The sequence below is a fragment of the Euphorbia lathyris genome, chromosome 7 (genome assembly GCF_963576675.1).
Source record: "Euphorbia lathyris chromosome 7, ddEupLath1.1, whole genome shotgun sequence".
Classification (NCBI taxonomy): Eukaryota; Viridiplantae; Streptophyta; class Magnoliopsida; order Malpighiales; family Euphorbiaceae; genus Euphorbia; species Euphorbia lathyris.
In genome coordinates this window covers 26,628,830-26,650,314 of record NC_088916.1, presented here as the reverse complement: position 1 = coordinate 26,650,314, position 21,485 = coordinate 26,628,830, and the positions used below count along the sequence as shown (strand labels likewise).

The following is a 21,485-nucleotide window of genomic DNA, read 5'->3' as shown; positions in this document are numbered from 1 at the left end:
TGAAAAAGTTACATTAGTTCCTAACCCCCCTAGAACTAATCCCATTACGTTACACGGGACCAACACTAAGGTCTTTCATGAGCATACTGCTCATGTGAGTGTTGTAATATTTGATGATATTTGAGCTCTGTGGGAGTTTATGTTTTTGGTGCTTGTATTAGATACATTATGTTTGTTGAGTTAAGAAAGTTTTTTTTTGTTTATCTCCGTTCTGAGCTAATGAAATCCAGCAATTCAGACCTGTTGCTATGGGTAACTTCAATTACAAAATCATTTCCAGGATTCTCTCTCACAGGCTGGCTCCTATTGCTTCTAAAATTATCTCTGACAATCAGTTCAGCTTCATCTCATGCAGAAGTATTCATCACTGCATAGCCGCGGCTTCAGAGGGTATCAACATGCTTAAGAAGAAGTGCTTTGGAGGAAACATGGCTCTAAAAATTGATATCAAAAAAGCTTTCGACACATTAGACTGGAACTTCCTGTTAGCTGTTCTGGACTCTTTTGGCTTTTCTCTAAGGTTCAGAAACTGGGTTCTGGAAATTCTTAGATCTGCTAGAATTTCAATTGCTTTAGGAGGTGGAATTAAAGGATTCTTCAACTGTTCTTGTGGTGTCAGGCAGGGGGACCCGCTCTCCTCCATGCTTTTTGGGCTAGCTGAGGACTTTCTTGGGAGATGGATTAGCAAATTGGCTGCTGAAGGTAAATTTGATCCTATGATTTATACTAAGGATGTTGTTTTTCCCTCTCATCTTCTATATGCAGATGACATGATGCTATTCTGTCGAGCCACTATGAAAAATATAAAATGTATTAGAGATTGTTTCGGCCTTTATGAAGTTATTTCTGGCCAAGCTGTCAATTGGGATAAATCACAGGCTATCTTTGGCAACTATATCTCTTCCGCCCGTAGAATCCGGCTCTCTGGCATCCTGGGTATTAGGGTAGCTTCTCTTCCATTTAATTATCTCGGGGTTCCATTATTTCAGGGGGCCCGTAGATCCAGATACCTGCAACCTTTAATTGACAGATTTCTCAGCAAATTCAGTTTATGGAAGGGACAATCCGTATCATTTGCTGGTCATCTCACGCTTATTAAATCTTCTTTGACTGGTGCGCTGGTGCACTCATTCCTAATCTACAAATGGCCCTGTGCTCTCATTATTCGAGTCAACAAGGCTGTTCGCAACTTTCTCTAGACCGGGGATAGAGCAAACAGGCTTTGGTGGCTTAGGTATTAAGGATTTTTAACTTTTCAACTCTTTCTTGATTGCAAAATTTAGTTGGGATCTATTACAGGGTCAGAGCTTCATCACATTGCCGCTCCGGCGTCGTTTCCTAGAAATCTCAGGTTTGGCGAAAAAATACATTGCAAATTCCTCAATTTGGACCTCATCAAGATTGATTTTTGAAACTGTCAGGAATGAGACTATTTGGTGGTTTGAGGAAGATTCTAATCTAAACTTCTGGACTGATCGATGGACTGTCCCTCCTGTCGTAGATCAGTTGGGTATTCCGGAAAAATTACATGCTAATCTCTACAGTCCTATCCATGAGTACAGATTGAATGGAAATTGGGCCAATTTACAGGAGCTACCGGATCAGGTTCAGAATAATATTAGAGATATTGAGGTTTTTGGGGAGTATGATAGTTGTATATGGCAGCCGTCTGACACAGGGAAGCTTAAAGTTAAAAGCTTTTATCTCGAGCTTCAGCCGGGGACCCTTGTGAACTGGTGCAATTTCTTGTGGAATTCGTTTGTACCTCCTAGGCGGGCAGCGACCTGCTGGATGTTATTACACGGCAAGATGGCGGTGCAAGCACAGCTGCAACGTCGGGGGTTCTCGCTAGCTCAGCGATGTGAGCTTTGTCGTGCTGACGGTGAAACCATCGAGCACATGTTCGTTAATTGTAGGGTGGCCGCGGACTTGTGGACGATGGTTTGCAATATCCACGGGGTTAGTTGTTGTCCTGGTTCTAGTTTCGTCAAGTTCTTCAACGGGCTAAATGCACTGCGCGTGAGTAAGAGCTTGAGGAAAGGTTGGATTTTCTCAGTTATTACCTGCATCTGGTTCATTTGGTTCATCCGCAATAAGGCCGTCTTCGATAACGAGCTCCCTTCAATCCAAAACTTTCGATATTCTTTGCTGCACTTTATCAGTGAGGGGGCTACTGCTGTTACTGCCCGCACTCGACCACCGCCCGAACCGGATTTTGCAATAGTCCGTTGGATCCCGCTGCCGACTAACTAGCTAAAGGTAAACACTGACGGGGCTTCGACTTCGAATGGCAGCGTCAGGGCAGGAGGGATTTTTAGGAATTATAGAGGCTTCGTGAGGGGGATGCTTTGCGTTTCCTATTCATAACCCGCCTGCACATATTACTGAGCTGAAAGCTATTATCTATGATGTTAACGCTGCCTAGGAGAGAAACTGGAGGAACCTGTGGATTGAATCCGACTCATCATATGCCGTGCATCTCTTTAATACTTTTTCAAGTGGTGTCCCTTGGAAAATAAAGAAAGATTGGCATTCCTGCTTAGCAAGGCTTTCTGGCATGAATTGGAAAGCCACACAAATTTTTAGAGAAGGTAACCAGGCTGCTGATAGGTTGGCTGCAATGGGGCAAACGGCTGACTCTTCTCTTTGGTGGCACTCTGCGCCATATTTTTGTCAGGCTTTTGTCTTTGATGATTTGTGTAACGTAGCTCACATTAGATTTCTGTAACTTTCTTTTTCTTCTTTCTGTCTCTTTCTCCTTCTTCTGTACTTTTTTCTTTTTTTTACAAAATTCGGGTTGTTGGCTCTACTGGAGGTGCCAACCTAGTTGGGATGTCTGGCCTGCCTTCGCATCCCAACCTTTCATTCAAAAAAGGTGTAGATGGAAGATCTAATTGATAATTTTAAAAACTTAAAAACCTAATTAGTTTTTAAAATATAGGTTAATAACCTAATTGGAATTAAGCCCGTATATTTTCATTTTGAGACTAAAATATACAATTTAAAATTGGAATTGGATTAATTAGTGATAGTAAGAAATGAACCAATATATACTAATTGAAATTAATTAAGGTTACTTTTTTTCATGTAATAGCTTCATGTCACTTCACTTAAAGGTATGAGTCATGTACATAGCAATAAGAATGTCAAAATGTGTTAGCATATCATAGTTTTGTTACTAAATTTATATATTTCACATTATTATATAAAATCATTCGTATCGGGTGGATTATGTTTGTAAATTGTGTTTTGTCCGAAATTAACAACCCTTTCAACCCTATAAAAGAAACTTTAATTAAAGGAACAATTAAGAATTATATCCATTTTCACATTGTGGCCAGTGAACTTCATTTCTTCCCGGTATGGCCATTGAACTTTACAGTTTGTTACACCGGTGGCCACCGTAACCGTTGACTATTATTTATGACCTTTGACCCTCATTTTTTACCTGTTTTCTCTCTCTCCTTTCCCCTTCTAAAACCTAAAATACTTATTTACCCTTCCATCTCCGTCTTCTCTTTCTTTCACTCCATTTACTGTACTTTCTCTCTCTAACACCATTAAAGTAGCATGGAATGGGGTGTGAGGTTGAAGATGAGAGCAACCCGTCCTAGCCAGGGCAAAGATGGAGACAACAACAAGAGAAAAACAGGGACATTAGTTGAAAAAGAAAAAGGAAAAATCCCTTTTCCAGTTTTTTACACATTTTGTCACAGTGAAGCTCGCCACCATCTTTGTTTTTATTCTTCATTCTCTTCTTAAACGGCTATCTAGTCTTTCTCTCTTCTGGAATTCGATTCCAATGTATATCTGCTTTCTCTTCCAAAATCACTTGCACAAGATCTGATTGAACTGGCGTCTTCTTCTCATGTATGGGGGTACGTTTTTTGTTTTTTCTATTTCCTGGATTTCGAATTATATCGATGGATGTTTTTACGCCTGAGTTTAGGTTTTTACCGTGTTTTTCCGCCTGGGTTCAGGTTTGCTAACACCCCCATTCCATGGTACTTTAATGTGTGAGAGAGAGAAAGTAGAGTTAAAAGGGAGTGAAATAAAGACAAGATGGAGAAGGAAGGGTACAATAGGTGTTTTAGGTTTTATAAATGGAAAGGAGAGAGAAAACCGGTAAAAAATGAGAGTTAAATGTCATAAATGATGGTCAACGGTTACAGTGACCATCGGTGTAACAAAGTGTAAAGTTCAATGGCCATATCGGGAAAAAATAAAGTTCAGTGGCCACAATGTGAAAATGGATATAGTTCAGTGGCCATGGGTGTAATTTACCCGAACAATTAACTAAAACTTGTTGTATCAATCTTAAATGCCAATGATATATACATACTATTGGGAACAATTTTTTTAGGGTAAAGTTCAAATAAAACCCCTATAGTTTCACTAATTTTCAGATAAAGGACTGTGGTTTACTTTTTGTCAAAATAAGGACTGAGGTTTTCAACTTTAGCAAAATAAGGACTTTTTCGATTGATACTATTAAAATCACCCTTAACAACTTCAAAAATGACATATTTTAAGAACTACTAATATTCTAAGCAACTTTAATTCTTCAACTTTTTTATTTCGAGATTATTTAGATGATGTTTGGTAAATAGCGAGAAAGTTAATATTTAGTGAGAGAAAGTTCCAAAAAAGATGATTTTCTAAAATCGAAAATGTAGTTCCATAGAAAATATGACATTGAACAACTTTAATTCTTGAAAATTTTCATTTTCAGGTCGTTAAAGATAGTTTTAATAGCATTATTAAAAGTGTGAAACCTCAGTCCTCGTTTTGACAAAAAGTAAACCACAGTCCTTTATCTGAAAATTAGTGAAACCACGGGGTTTTATTTTAACTTTTCCCATTTTTTAATTATTTTTTTTAAAGTTATTAGGAAAAAAATATTAAGATAATATCTTAATGACTATCTATATAAATAAATAGGGTAAATTACACCCATGGCCACTAAACTTTACCCATTTTCACATTATGGCCACTGAACTTTATTTCCTCCCGGTATGGCCACTGAACTTTACACTTTTTAACACCGGTAGCCACTCAACGCCTCAACATGACCATTGACGGCTAAAAATAAAAAATCCAAAGCGTTAATAATATTGTAAGGAACTTTAATTCTTGAAATTTTTCGTTTTGAGGTCATTTAGGTGTTGTTTGGTTAGGAGAGAGAAAGTGAATTTTTAGAGAGAGAAAGCTCCAAAAAATATGATTTTCGAAAATAAAAAATGTAGTTTCATGATAAATATCGTTCTGAACAATTTTAATTCTTGAATATTTTCATTTTGAGATCATGAACGATCGTTAAAGGTTATTTTGAGAAGTTAGTTAAAATTGAGTGACAATCGGTGTTAAAAAGTGTAAAGTTCAGTGACTATACTGTGAAGAAATAAAGTTCAGTGGCCATAATATGAAAATGGCTAAAGTTCAGTGGCCATGGGTATAATTTACCCTAAATATATATATAAAGTAAGAAAAAAAGGTTAAAAATAAAATTACTGACTTCAGTCTTGTGGATAGCAGGAAGCGGGCTTATTGGGCTTCAGTCTTGTGGATTGTAGGATAACAGACTCAAGATCTTTAAAGGGAAAATTACATAGAATTCATATTCTAAAAACTATTTACAACTATGTTAAGTCATAATTTTGGATTATGTCAAACTAGTAAAATCAGTACTTTTAATACATTTTAAAGATTAGAATTTATAAATTAGAAGTCCAGAATATATTTTCTTGGATTTATGACTTATAAATTGGAGTCTAGATTTTTTAAATTAGAGTGTAAATTCATAATATATAGAGAATAATGACATATTAAGAAATAAGTTTGATGATATAATTTAGTTGTAATTTTGTACTTAATTATGATATTTATGTATTTGACCCATGTTTAAATATTGTAAGGCAAAAATTAAAGGAAAAATTATATAAAAATTCATATTTTAAAAACTATCTACAACAAGTAATAATTTTATATTATGTTAAACTAGTAAAATCAGTACTTTAAATATATTTTAAAGATTAGAATTTATAAATTAGAAATCTAGAATATATTTTATATGGTTTATGATTTATAAATTACAGTCTAAATTTTTTAAATTATGGTTTAAAATCATAATATATAGAGAATAATAAAATATTAAAAATTAAGTTTGGTGACATTCTTTGTTGGAGAATCCTATATGGGTATTTGCCGACCCAAGACCTCCTCCAGAAGCGGGGCATCCCAATTGTCTCGCGATGCTGTCTATGTCTATGTCATTGTGAAACCTTGGAGCATCTCTTTTTCAACTGCTGATTTGCAAAACAGGTTTGGAACAACATTGAACTATTATTTGGGAGACGCATGGACTTGAGACCGTGCTCTATGGATTTTTTCATAAATGCAATGCGCCAGAGATTTAGCTCGGAGATCAAAAATCTATGGATCAGTGCTTTGGTACATGGATTCTAGGTGATATGGAATGCTCGGAACAGTTGCTTGTTCGAGGAGGTTGAACCTCACATTCATCGGTCACTTCGGTTGCTTTGGGCTCAAATTAGAAGAGCAGACTTACTTCGTAAAGGCTTCACTTGGAACTTAGTCATTGAAATGGGCATCTTGGAAACTCTATGCCTGCAGCCTAGAACCCGTTGCGCCCCCAAAATCACTCCGGTCTGATGGTAGGCCCCGCCACATGGATGGATTAAAGTTAACACAAACGCTACTGTAGTTGCTGGTTCAGCTGGCTGTGGAGGAATCTACCGCAACTCCCTTGGACACACTATCGGTGCATTCGCACTCCCTTCGGCTGCCAAGTTTGCTCACCTTGCAAAGCCGGAAGTTGCGCTTCACGCGATTCAAATGGCACAGTCACGTGGCTAGACGTCCATCTGGCTCGAGAGCGACTCCACCTTTGTTGTTTCAACTCTAAAATTGAAGCATGATCGGACCCCATGGCAACAACATCAACAATGGAGGAAATATATTGATCTCTCGGCTTCCATGCGCGTCGTGATATCTCACATCTTCCGGGAAGGCAACATGGTGGCGGACGCTATGGCGGACATCGGGCGAGGCAGCTCTGCTGAGTCCTGGTGGGACTCTCAACCGACATCATGTGATGGCTTAGTAGCTGATAATCTTTATAACCGAACTATGTATCAGTTCTCTTAACTTTGAACTCTCTTTCCTGGTTCTATGTAATTTTTTCATTCTTTATTAATTTATTGAGTTCGGGTTCGGGTAGTCGTGGGGTGCCAACATAGTTGGGATGTCTCGGTTGCTCGCTTCCCCTCTCCATTTCAATAAAAAAAAATTAAGTTTAGTGATATGATTTAGTTGTAATTTTGTACTTAATCATGATACTATATTTATGTATTAGACCCAAAATTAAAAGCTGTTTTCTAATATTATTTGTATAATTTGTAAAATATTTTAATTTTTGATGAATAAAATATTATTTTATTAATTTTATTATTATTAAAGATTGGGACGATTCAGCCACTTGAAATCGACATCCCAGCTATGCTGGCATCCCGACACAAGGACTGAAAAAACCGAATATATTAAAAAAAAGGAAAAAATAGTGTCAGAGAGAAACAAAAGAGGGGGGGGGGGGGGGGAGGAGAATAAAAACAAAGCATCAAATAAAACGAGTATGGCTAATGTTAGACAAATCATCAGAGATCAATGAGTGGCAGAACGCGGGAGCAGAAGACCACCAAGTGATATCCGTAGAAGAGACATCGTGACGAGCCAGGACAATTATTTTATTAATTTTTATTAAAAGCATTTTGAAAAATAAATATTATTTCTCACCATTAAATAAGACAATTCTTGTCTGCAGAAAAGTATACCTAATTTCTTTTGAAAGAATACCTAATTTCTTTTGAAAGAATACCTAATTTTATTAATTTATTATATTTTGATCGGTCGCAATTAAAATACTTTAAACAAGTAAAATTTTGCAGCAGTCAGGAATTTGTTCAAGATAATTTATGAGTAACAGTTCCCGAAGTTTATATTGTATTTCTTTTCGGTGAGTGTATATATTTTATTGAATTTCATTATCCGTTTGAATTGTATCTATTGTCCATTATTCTACTATTTATATTTTTTCGAATTTAGCAAGAACGGAAACGATTTATTTTATACGTGGATCAATATATCGACGTGATTGCAACAAACGAAATGACTCAGATCCGAATGTTCGGAAGGGTCTAAATGATGAAGATTCGATTGCAATTGTTATTCTGCGGATTCGGATTTCAATGAAATATATGTTTTATTGTTTTTTTTGTGAATTTTGCACATTTTATAGCTTTTTATACTCTTTGTAGTCATTTTCGTCCCATTATGGATTTTATAAGGTTTTGTACCTTACTTGATTCTTGTTATACTTGTTCTTTTCGTATTTAATGAAGATATATGCATTTTCATAAAAAAAAAACAGTTGCTGAAGTTTAACTCACTGTTAATAACACCATGTATAATATCAAATACTATCTAACAAATATTATATATTTTGAAAGAATTGTATTTATCGAAAGCTTTCCGGATATCAAGATCTTCAATGAATCTGGTACAAAAAAGGAATGAGTGTGTATGAAAAGATATTATACGAGTTTTCGGGCACTTCAAAACTCGTTTTGCAATAGTTCGTAGACAAGCACAGATTGACATGAAAAGAACTTCACATAATATAATTATTGAAGATGAGTGAAATACGTTCGTGAGAAACTTTCGTGACGAAGGGGTTTTTTCTTTTTTTTTGCGAGAAATTATAAGATGCTCTTATAGTTGTAGGTATACATATCCTATTTGAAACTAACAACCAATAAGAATACACCATTTATGGCTCGTTCGTGCCCAAAACACGTGTTTTGAAGAAACTCCAAAACACATTTAAAAAAAAATAACGCGTGGATCCCATTTATTTTATTGTAAGTCTACAAATAATGTATTCTTATTGACGGTTAGTTTTAAGTAGGACATGTACTTAAAACTATGAGAGAATATTATAAAATCTGTTTTTTTACAAACTATTATTAGTGTTGTTAGAAGAATAAAATGTCAAATAGGCCCTCAAAGTTGGTAAAAGGGATCCCTTCAAATCAAATCAATTATTGTGTATCAATTTAGTATTTAAAGTTGGTCGTGAAATGTCAAATTAACTTAGGATGAAATCAATTTAAAAGTATATATATTTTTTATACATAAACTTTATTATGTTTATATTTTGATACATGAAACCTATTTTTATACTTAAAATGTATTGAAATCGCACTAACGAAGAAAATCTCTAAAAATCTCTCAAAATAAGAGTATGGGTCACGAATAATTAATTTTGATAGAAACTCATCGAAACAGAGGTAAAAAACCTCACTAAACCTTAAAATAATATTAGCACATCGATATTATGCATTAGCGCGTAACCCTTTTAAAATCATGAAAGTTATATGAAGTTTATTATTTTAAATAATGTTTTTCAAATTTTTGGCCAATGAAATAATAATATTAAGTAATAACAAAAGAAAATTCACATACATTTTATTTAGGGCAAAGTACAAAAATAAACGTTGTGATTATACCTGTTTTCGATCATACCCCTGTGGTTTAAAAATTTACAAAATGGTACTTTAAGATTCATTCTGTTAGCAAACACATACCAAATTGATTAACCGTGTTAAAAGTTAAAGGGAAAAGAGTTAATTTGATCCTTATATTTATTTATTTTATAAATTAACCCCCTTATATCTAATTATCACAAAAAATTCCAAAATAAAAAATAAAAATCAATTATACCATCTATCTCGTCTCTTTAATTTTTTTTTTCTTTCTCTCTTCTCTCTTAATTTTTCTTTGAAACTATTTCTATTGAAGTGACATATCAACAAACACAAACTTAATCTTTTCAACTATTTTATAATCTGTTACAATTCTGAATTCTCAAAAAAGAGTTTGAAATTGTATTGCTTCTTTTCCTAGTCCCAGCTGACGCCATCAGAACTGAAACAGCAACCATAAACATCAACAACGTGCTAACTAATAATCCATATGTTCTTCCTGATGATCTCATGTATTCTCCAAATAATACAATAGTACCTGAACAGCATCTGCAGCGGCCCCTTCTTCCAAATTAGCAACCAAATTAGCAACCCCTTCTTCCAACATGTGCCATTGAGCATTATCGCCGTCATCTTCTGATTCTTCTCACAATGACCAGTGTTAGAAGCTATTTTGATTCGGAAAACACTAATTATTTTTATGTTCAATTGATTTTAGAAAGAGAAAAATTAAGAGAGAAGAGAGAATAAAGAAAAAAAAGAAATTAAAAAGATGAAGAAGATGATATAATTGATTTTTATTTTTTATTTTGGGATTTGTTTGAGATAATTAGATAATAAGGGTGGTTAATTTATAAAATAAATAAATATAAGGATCAAATTAACTCTTTTTCCTTTAACTTTTAACACCGTTAGTCAATTTGGTAATCGTTTGCTAACAGAATGAACCTCAAGGTACCATTTTATAAATTTTTAAACTATAAGGGTGTGATCAAAAACAGATATAACTACAAGGTTTATTTTTATACTTTGTCCATTTATTTATAAAGAGAATATACCAATTTTGGATAGAAACTAATTGAATTCATAATTTTAATTCTACTATTTTTCCTATATTTTTTTGGGGTAAATTACACAAATGGCCACTCAAATTTATCTATTTTAACATTATGGCCACTGAACTTCAATTCTTAACGGTATGACCACTGAACTTTACACTTTTTAACATCAGTGACCACTCAATTTTAACTAACTCCTCAACGTGACCGTTAACGACCTCAAAATGAAAATATTCAATAATTAAAATTGTTCAGAATGACATTTACCATGAAACCATATTTTTTATTTTCCAAAATCACATTTTTTGGAGCTTTCTCTCTCTAAAAATTCATTATCTCTCCTAATAAAACGCCACGTAAATGACCTCAAAATGAAAATTTTCAAGAATTAAAGTTACTTAGAATATCATTACGCTTTAGATTTTTTATTTTTAGGCCGTCAATGGTCGTTTTGAGGCATTGAGTGACCACCGATGTTAAAAAGTGTAAAGTTTAGTGACCATACTGTTAAGAATTGAAGTTCAGTGGCCATAATGTTAAATGGGTAAAGTTCAGTGGGCGTGAGTGTAATTTACCCTTTTTTTTGCAAATGAAATAATTAGATTAAGTGATAAAATTTTGAGAAAAATAAATAGAGTCAAAACCATACTAACAATAGAAATCTCTAAAAATCCCTTAAAATATAAGTACGGCCACGAATAATTAGAGCGTGTTTGTTTCAACTTTTCGGATGAGCGTTTAGCGTTTCACTCCAAACCGCTGGAAATATAGTGTTTGGTTAGGTTTATATAACCGCAGCGTTTAACATTTTATCTGGAAACTGTAGCGTTTTGGAGCGTTTCATGAAAAGCTCCTATTTGGAGCTTTTCATAAACAGTTGTTTGTAGTTAGTTGTTATTGACATAATTATCCTTCTTATTCCCACAAAATATGTTTATTCTTTAATATTATTTATATTTTTACAACATAATTACCGGAAAAAAACAATGTTTTGTTGCGTTCAATAATTTTTTTATTTTTTATATAGATTATTTTTATTAATTTGTATAACACATTTTTTATTTTATAATAGGATAAGGTGCAAAAATACCCCCAGCATTTATTGCTAAGAGCAATTTTACCCTTAACGCCTAAAATGGTGCAATTATACCCCTAATTTTGGCAGCTAAAAGAAATTTTACCCATAACATTGACAAGTTATGTCAATTTGAGAAATAATTTATCAAATTGTCTTCTTGGTCATGAATATTTTCATCTACACTTCACATGTGCACGATTTTATCATCGTTAGTAACAGATCACACACATATGATTAGAGGTGAAATTTTTTTTCATCAAATTTATAAATATTAATGTTCAATTTTATTATTAAATCACAAAAAAAAAATATGAAATCTCTTTTTTAGAACCACTGGTATGTGCAATTGGTGTATAATAGAAAATAAAATATCTATGTTTTCTAATAATATCTGAAATCGACCCAACTTGCCAATGTTAGGGGTAAAATTGCTCTTAGCTGCCAGCGTTATAGGTAAAATTGTACCATTTTAGACATTAAGAGTAACATTATTCCTAGTTGTAAGCGTTATGGGTATTTTTTCATATTTTTTCTTTCATAATTTCATCGTTGATTAATTTAAAACATGTCCATTTTAGACATTTTAAATCCGATAACAGCAGCAGTTCAATATAATTTTACCAAACACTAGTAATTAAACAGCTAATAACAAACAGCTAACAGCAACAGCTAACAGGTTACTGCAACTGCAAACAGCTAACAACTGAACCAAACAGACCCTTAATTTTGATAGGAACTCTTCTAAATAGAGGCAAAAAACCGCATTAACCCTTTTAAAATAGTATCAGTGCATCGATATTCTGCGCTGATGCATAAAGTAATACACCGACGTAAAAGTGTTCTACGGTTACACAGAATATACTAGTTTTTAAATATAAAAATATTTCAAATATCAAAATGTATACCTGATATATAAAATATAGGCAAAAAGCATCCCGAGGCCCCTGATCTTTCATTGTTTGGTGCATTAAGCCCTCGATCTATTATTTAGACACATTAAGTCCCTGATCTTTCATCATTTGGTGCATTAAGCCCTCGATCTTTCATTTAGACACATTGAGCCCTTGATCTTTCATATATAGGTGTATTAGGTCCTTCTGTAAATCAATTAATATATAGGTTTATTAAGGGCATGTTTGGTTAGGTTTATATAACTGTAGCGTTTCGCATTTTCTCTGGACATTGCAACATTTTGGAGCTTTTCACGAAAATCTCTTTTCATGAACAGTTGTTTGTAGTTACTTGTTATTGATAAACTTAACCTTTTTATTTCCACAAAATGTGCTTCAATTTTAACATTATTTTTATTTTTAGAACATAATTATAAAAAAAAAAACAAGGTTTTATTGTGTTCAATAAATTTTTTATTTTTTATTTAAATTATTTAAATTATTTTTATTAATTTGTATAATATATTTTTTATTTTAGAATTTGTTATTTTTAGAACATCATTTGTTGTCACACCAAACATGCCCTTAATAAACCTATATATTAATTGATTTATGGAAGGATCTAATACACGTATATATGAAAGATCAAGGGCTCAATGTGTCTAAATGAAAGATCGAGGGCATAATGCACCAAATGGTGAAAGATCAGAGGCTCAATGTGTCTAAATAAAAGATCGAGGGTTTAATGCATCAAACAATGAAAGATCAGGGGGCCTCATGATGTTTTTTGTCAAAAATATATTATAATTTTGAGGACTAATTTGATAATGGATTAATTTGACATTTATGTTAATTTTAAGGAGTGGGTTGACATTTATACCAACTTTTAATGATAATTTGATCCTTTATTTATTCGTGTCAGAGCAAGGGGCAATTAGAGAAGTTGAGATTTATCAGTCCGGCCAGGATATGTGTGCGGAAAGAATCAGCCGTCACGAGAGAGAAACGGTGAGATAGAAGGAGAAAACTGAAATGATGCAAAAGCTATAGCTTTACTGTTAAAGGTGGAAAATGTGACATTAAAAAAGCACACAACACTCCAAAATTATGTAACTGAAATTATATATTCACTTCATCTTTACAATCCCTTCTACCCTATATATATATATACACATTGAGTTTTGAAATTGAACATCATTCTCTTGCCTAAATTTGAAGTTTCCAAAAAAATGGAGGTAAAAATGGTAATTTCAGGTGTTGCAATTGTAGCCATGATTCAGTTAATGGCATTGGCAATGCAAGGAGAGGCCATTGATTGTAAGGAAGTAAACTCAAACTTGGCCACTTGCATACCCTTCCTCACCGGGAAAGACAGTTGTCCTCCAACTACATGTTGTAATGGAGTCAAAAACATGCAAAAAATAGCTCCGACCACCGCTGATCGGAGAGCTGTATGCGACTGTGTTAAGTCAGCCGCCGCTCACTTCCCAATTAACGACAAAGCTGCCTCCTCTCTTCCTAACAAGTGTGGACTTGATATCAATATTCCCATCTCCAAAACCACTAATTGCCAACAGTAAGTTTTTTTTATTAATGTTCTTGATATTTCAGTTACTGATATTGAATTTTAACTTTATTCTTATTTTTTTTCATCAGAATCAACTAATGACGATTAAAAGTGTACGAATAAAGCTTTGGGAGCAGAGCATTGGATGTTGGCGATGTATTTCCTTTTTATAATTGTTTATTTTAAATAAAAATGTATTGTTTCTATTGAAATGGGTCTATCTTTGACATGGTTTTGTTTTGAGTATTTTGCACAACTGGGATGTCTGTTTTTTTCTGCGCTTTCTCGTTAACTATCCTTTAATAAAAAAAAAAATTTATTTAGAATCACATAAAAATAAAATAAAAATCGTGACTATATCAATTTCAATATGAGGAAATTAAATAAAAAAATCAGATTTTAATTTAAGAAAGTCATCCGAGCAATTTGAATCTTAACATTACAAATAGTAAAATTTAAAGTCTAATGTTAACAAGTTGAAGTTGAGTTAATTTCACACCGTATTCATTTTCTCATTAATGCACATATATATCATATTATAACTTATCATATTATAAACACATGTATAGATGAGAATTTTGTTAAAAAAACTATCTTGTGTTCTATATGTGTTGTATAAAAAAAATATGAAATTCAAATATTGAAATATATCATACTGGCATTATGGCATATGAAGAAAAGAAACAAAAATTTGCATTGAACATTAAAATTCACTTATAAAATTAAAGTTACAAAAATTACGAAATTTGTAACATATCTTCAGATAAGAATAAATATATAGGTAACAAATCACATTAACTTCTAATTAAGCATACACCCATACAACATACTAAACAATACCATACTCATATTTATATATATATATTTAGCATGGAGGCATATTTGGTGGTGGAGGCAGCATCCTTTCATTGGAATTCTTCCCATTTGGAACAATAATAACAGTGTCCATACCCCAAGTAAGATGCCTATCCAGATGACAATGTAGAAACCAAACCCCTGTATAATTAATTATAAATAAATTAGTCTTTAATTAATAACTAGTAATAATAATGTTAATTAATAGTTAATTACCAGGATTACGCGCGATAAATCGGACGGCAGCCCAGCCATTTATAGGCACAGTAACAGTATTTCTAAACGGAGGATCAACAAGATTGTAATTGAGAGGATCTTTATGTTTATCAAAATTTCCAAATCCCCTTCCAACAATATAGAAGCTAAATCCATGAAGATGCATAGGATGATCAATTCCACCTAATAAACTTGTACCTTGAAAAACAATTTCCACTCTGGAATTAAAAGGGATTACTTTAGCTTCCGTTCCTCTCCTCGGTATTTGTAATACCAACGGCAAAAAAGGGTCGGTAAAATTGAAAATCAACGGCGGATAGCTAGGAAAATCGTAGCCAAAAACCCCTTTAATATGGTAATAATAAGCTTCAAGAATATCAATTGGAGGTAATTGAAAGCTTATATTGCTCATACTTGCAGCCAAAACAGTATCATTTGGACCTTCACACGGCCGATTTCCGGGGCAAGGAAATGTGTTAATAGAAACAGTGGTTAGAATATGTGCATCAATGTCTGTGGGCACATTAACAGGATGTTCTTTGTTGGCTAAACTCCTGAGGCTACCCAAAAAGGCGAATGCAGCATCCGTGTCGTTGAAATCGGGAAGTCCGGGTAAGATCGGAGTAGTTGAAGATGGATGATGAGGCTCATTGTATTGGATTATGGCAGTTGTGGTTGAGTTATTAAAATCTATGAGAGGGTTACTTGAGTAAGCCCTAGCAGCCATATAGTATTGCCCCGGAACTTGATTAGCATGTAATAAAACATCTAGGGTTTGTCCTGGAGATATTGCTATGTGATCACTTGTATATGGCTTTGTGTAGCTTGCATCTCCTCCGACCACCGTTAGGGTATGGCTCGCCACTGCCACAAAGAGAATTTCGTTCATCGCAGCGTTTATCATTCGGAGTAGATAGGTCTTGCCTGTTTCTACTTCTAGCTTGAACGTTCCTGCAATTTACATGATCAAAATTCATTGACCGTCGTAAGCAATTTCACCTTTAATGTGTAAAATTGTCACGTCCGTGCCTTGATAGTAATATATATTATAATTATTAGGTGTGTGATTTTTCTTTGGTGCTATAGGAAAAGTTTGAAGTTAATTCGATGATTTTATGTGTAAATTCAAAGTTAAGATAATTTTTAAAAGATTATAGAAAGATGGAGGATCAAATGTGATATTTGACAAATTTGGATATATATTCCAAATTCCTGAGAATTCGAACATCATCTACATCTTATTTTTTTTACCTTTCTTTTCTTTTTCTATTCCTGGTAAATTCATCAGTTTTCTCTGAACCGTTTCTCCACCGTTTCTTTGATTTACGGAGATTCGACCATTCGAGTATCTCAAACTGTGCTTAAGATCAGAAAAATTTGTCTTCAAAATTCATATCTTAATTATTTCCTCAAACATCAAATATATTCTCCCACTTCACTTCTCATTGATCACTACCATCGGTATCTCTCTAAACATCATTTATATAACTCTCAATAATTCTAAACATCAACCCGATAAAATTCAACAATAGATCTGTACTTTAAATTCGAATATCATTTATTCAAATTAAGATTGCATAACTTATTAAACTCCTATCATAATCTCCAATTAATCAACCTCCAAAACAATTAATTAACATCTCCACATTTTCGCTTTCTTAATCACATATATATTAACTTCAAAACTCATCGTATCATTTCAAAGTCTCCTAACCTTACTTCACATCTGAGATACGTATATTTTTAAGCTAACTATTAAACTTTCAAATATCAATTCCAAGTCATACTAAGGAGAAAAATCAAACAAAAACCAAATTTTGGTTTAAAACTAAAATGGCCAACATATGTCATTTCCAGCATAACTTTTTCATACGGAGTCCGATTAAGGCGATTCAAAAACCCCTGGAAACGTAAGACAACAATAAAGAACTTTCATTTAGGAATCTATGAAAGATTCGGCCTAGATCTGGTCTAACAATGCATCACAAGATTCAGGTACGAATCTGATTTTTCAACACCACCTATATAGACAATTCTCTATATCTCTAACTCAATGTTATGACTTACTCCTATCCGGATCGGTGGTTTTATATTGGAAGACCATGTTCAGTGAGGGACATGGCATGTGTACACAGTCTGAAGACCTATTGGGTATGGCAGCGAAGTGTTGGGTAAGACCATATGAGATAGGCAATGTTAAGAGACGTTTCGACTATATATGTGGTTATGGATTGATACTTAAGGGGAGAAACTCGATGATGGATACCATGTTTTAAATTCATTTGGATTATGTTTTCGGTTATGATTGATTTTGATATAAGGTTTTACGTTTGATTAAATACGAGTTGGTTTGATAAAACACTTATTTGATTACAATATTTTATAAGGTTTTGAACTAAAGAATGGATACAAGATTATATAGTTTTATGGTTTTGGTTTACTACTTTGACTATATATGAACTTAAGTTTTGAGTATATTTTATAAGGTTTTGATTAAATCCCTTTATCAATGTATATGTGTAGCTATGTTAAGTAAAGTTGGTTTTTGTAGCTGATAGTTTCTTACTGAGATTTTTATCTCACGTTTTTAAATGTTTTAATGTTTTTAGGTGAGAAAGTACATGATAGAGAGAAGGTTATCGACCGATTAGACGAGGATCGTAAGTTGTTGCTTATTGTTAGAATTATGGTTAGAACTTTAGTATTTAATTGTAATATGATGAAGTTGGTAAATATGTTGAGGCTTCTTAAGTGTCGATTGTGATCTTTTTATTTCACACCCGATGCCGATTGAGGTCGTTTAGGGTCGGGTGTGACAGTTTGGTATCAGAGCTCTAGGTTAAATTCTTCGGATCTAAGGTTGATAGTAATTGAGGAATATCGATATTAAGTGTCGATTGTGATCTTTCTATTTCACACCCGATGCCGATTGAGGTCGTTTAGGGTCGGGTGTGACAAAAATAGTGCAACTAAAAGCAATTTTACCATGAAAGTTGTGAATTTAAGTCTATTTCAGACACAGTTATAAAATATAGATTTTTTTTAGCTAAAATTAGAATTTAAGGTTAATATTTAATATGGTCATATCAATTAATCCTAAAAAACTTTCACAAAAATGTGATTTAACAATAGAATTAAAGACTAATATTTTTAATTCGGTAAAAATATTTAATTTTTTTTTCAAACTGATACAAAAAATCGATATAATTTATTTTTTTATTTTTTTCACGTCTATTCATAAATTTGTGATATGTTAGTGATGAGTCGTGAAACGACATACATGTAGATGAAAAGATTAATGACTAAGAAAATAATTTGATGAATTATTTGATGAAATTGACTCAATTTGTCAATCTTAGAACTCTTTACCACCACACCAGGAGTAAACGTGACAGTTGAGCCTATTTTTATAACTTATCTCTAAAAGTAATATATATGTCTTCTCCTAGATTATTTGTGCATGGGGGTTTTGAAAAATATATACCATTTAATTATATTTAGAGAAAAGTATTAAAGAAAATTAACATATATTGGTTTTCATGCTTTTATAAATTGACAAAATCCAGGGTTATTTATATGTATGAAAAATAACTATTTGCGTTAAATTAAACTATTGTAATAGAAAATATGGAAATGTCAGTTTGACTTTCTTTTTTTCTTGAAGCAAATGTGAGTTTGACTTTGTTACCATAACAATTGACATTAAATTAATGACCCACATTAAAAACAACTAATTAAGAAAAATTCCAACCCATACTCTAAATGGGTTTGTGCTCTATTTATGAAGTGGGTTCATTTTTCCAAATTTTTTTATTAAAATATTTTTTTTTTTTGTATTTAAAAGTTATGTTTTCTAATTTATTGTGTTTATATTTCATATGTCCGTGTATAAATTAAGTTTGTAGATATATACGTACTTAGAAATAGAAATAGACACCAAAACATGATAAAAAAATTAATTTTAAATACAATTTTAAAAAAATGAAAATAATATATATGGAAAAAATATTCTTTTTGGAATTCTAAATGGAGTAATTGTTGGTTGATTATAAATAGAGTTTGAAGTATGAAATATGGAGTGAACATATGGTCTAAAAATAAAAATACATTTATACCTGATGATGAGCAAGGGTATAAATCACCAGGCTGACCATTAATAGTAAAAGCATCAGACACATTTGGATTTCCTCCTGACCGTACAAAATCTTTAAAAACTTCCATCACATCTCTCTTCCACCATTCTCCTGCACATTCATAAGGATACATAATATAAGATGGCCTCAAAACTTAATTCAATTTCTGAAAAAAAAGTCTATATATATATTTACCTAAAATGATAGGCACCTCGGCAACAGGAAGAGGAAAAGGATAATGATTTCCATGGTTTGGATAGATAAAGATAGCACCATGAACCGTAGCACGTGACCAGTTGCTATGAGCATGCCACCAAAGAGTTCCTTCCTCCATTGAAAATATCAGCTTTTGCTTGAATTCTCCTCCTGGTTTGATAGGACATTGTGTTATGTATTCTGGACCATCTGACCATGGATTCCGAGGTTGCTTCACTCCGTGCCTGCAAAATTACACTAATTTACAATATATCTGCATTTTCATCTCCACGATTCGAACTCTAATCGAATAGTATATTACCAGTGGATAGTAATATTATATCTGCCCTTGTTATAGACAGTGACGAAAATGGTTTCACCCTTTCGGACCTGAATAGTTGGTCCTGGAAATTGTCCATTTACTGTCAGGATTTTCTTTGTGGAGCATAATCTAGTATAAGAAGCTTCTCTCACCTACACAAATACAATTTCATCAGTGTCATAGACCCGTTTTGATCACATGGACCTTAATTTATAAATTCATTTAATCATTGAGATTCATATGAACATTGTTGTCTGACGTGATTTGAGTAGAAGAGAATGTTGAAGTTACCCTAAAATCATAATTTGAGCCAGCCAAGGAATGAGTGATGAAAAAGAGTAGAGCCCATAAAACATGCAACATTAAGCTATTCTTGCCCAACATTCTTCTTTCTCTCCCTTGGAAAAAAAAGGGTTTGATTTAGTTGTAACTCTTACAAATTGTTGCTGAATTTATAGTAACAATGATTCAAGAAAAGGAGTGTAAGATGGTAAAATAAGGAGTTGGGTGTCCATATCAAAGTATCTAAAGGGGTGATAAATTATTACAAACTTCTTTTGGTTACACTTTAAAGAATGCGTAACCAAACAAGTTGATAAAGATAAAATATAAAGTAGATTGTGATATATATGTTAGGATTTCTTGCAAAGGAAGTATATGTAAATAAGGTTAAGGCAAATCTATTCCTGTTGTATATATTCTTTCACTATGTTATGCTAATGAGATAAGTGATAAGTGATAAGGGATATTTGAGGTAAGAGTTATATTAGTGAGGGATAATATACCAAAATGGAAATAAAGCTTTTAGAGAAGTGTCATTTTAACTCCAAATTAAAGAATAGAACCATTTTATAACCTCAACATTTGTGAAACAGTACCAACATATTCGTAGGTAATGAAACTTTGGACTAAATTGGTACAATTTCATAAAAATTGTGTAAAGTTTCGTTATTCAATATTATAAATTTGTAGTATTTTACAAACGTTGAGATTAAAATATTGTTATTTTATACGTTGAGGTTAAATTGACATTTCTCCAAAAACTTTGAAACCATTTTGGTATCTTATTACCATTTATAATGCATGTTTGTTACAAGTTTGAATTATTATTTTAAAGTTTGAAATTCAAACTTATTCTTGTCGTAGCTTATATCACGTAGATGCTATTTAAGATAACTAGTTAAATATAATTAAACTACTGGAGATTAAAACCTTTTAATAAGTTTCCACAGTACCAAAACCTACGTCCTAACACTAGCATGTCAAGTGTCTCCCGCAACTTGACATCCCCGCTTCCACTCGTTGGGTGGCTTCCATTACATCTTCTCCCTTCATTTTCTCAAATCCATTCACCACCTCTACTCTAACCATGAATGTTATAATAAAACTAACCTTATAATACCTTAACCGAGATGGAAATTAAGGGTCTAGAATCTATATGACAGCCATTTGGTCTAACAAAGAAAGTCCGACCAATCTTGTATGTTGAACCAGACCAAATATTTTTAGATGTTATCACTTAATTAAAAAGCTATATAACTCATTATATGTTAGACAATATCTCATCATTTGGGTACTTTTTTGGATGAGTAAGATGTTTATTCAACATTG

The 21,485-nt window shown here is 32.8% G+C and overlaps 1 protein-coding gene across 1 annotated transcript; it reads right to left on the bottom strand.

The window, feature by feature from the left end:
* Positions 1-14,824: 14,824 nt before the first annotated feature.
* On the bottom strand, positions 14,825-20,489 carry LOC136200622 (laccase-15-like). The gene is made up of 6 exons (XM_065991032.1): positions 20,166-20,489; positions 19,875-20,026; positions 19,553-19,797; positions 19,340-19,468; positions 15,225-16,175; positions 14,825-15,149 (listed from the first exon to the last, which is right to left on the bottom strand). The coding sequence occupies exons 1-6, from the start codon at positions 20,256-20,258 to the stop codon at positions 15,019-15,021; spliced, it is 1,701 nt and encodes a 566-aa protein (XP_065847104.1). The 5' UTR covers positions 20,259-20,489; the 3' UTR covers positions 14,825-15,018.
* Positions 20,490-21,485: the final 996 nt, after the last annotated feature.

Bases quoted from the DNA above. Each gene is read 5' to 3' on its own strand.
- LOC136200622 (XM_065991032.1), bottom strand. From the start codon at position 20,258: ATGTTGGGCAAGAATAGCTTAATGTTGCATGTTTTATGGGCTCTACTC. The intron at 19,798-19,874 runs GTAATATACTAT...GTAATTTTGCAG, and splicing joins TATAATATTACTATCCACTG to GCACGGAGTGAAGCAACCTC. The intron at 15,150-15,224 runs GTAATTAACTAT...TTAATTATACAG, and splicing joins ATTTATCGCGCGTAATCCTG to GGGTTTGGTTTCTACATTGT.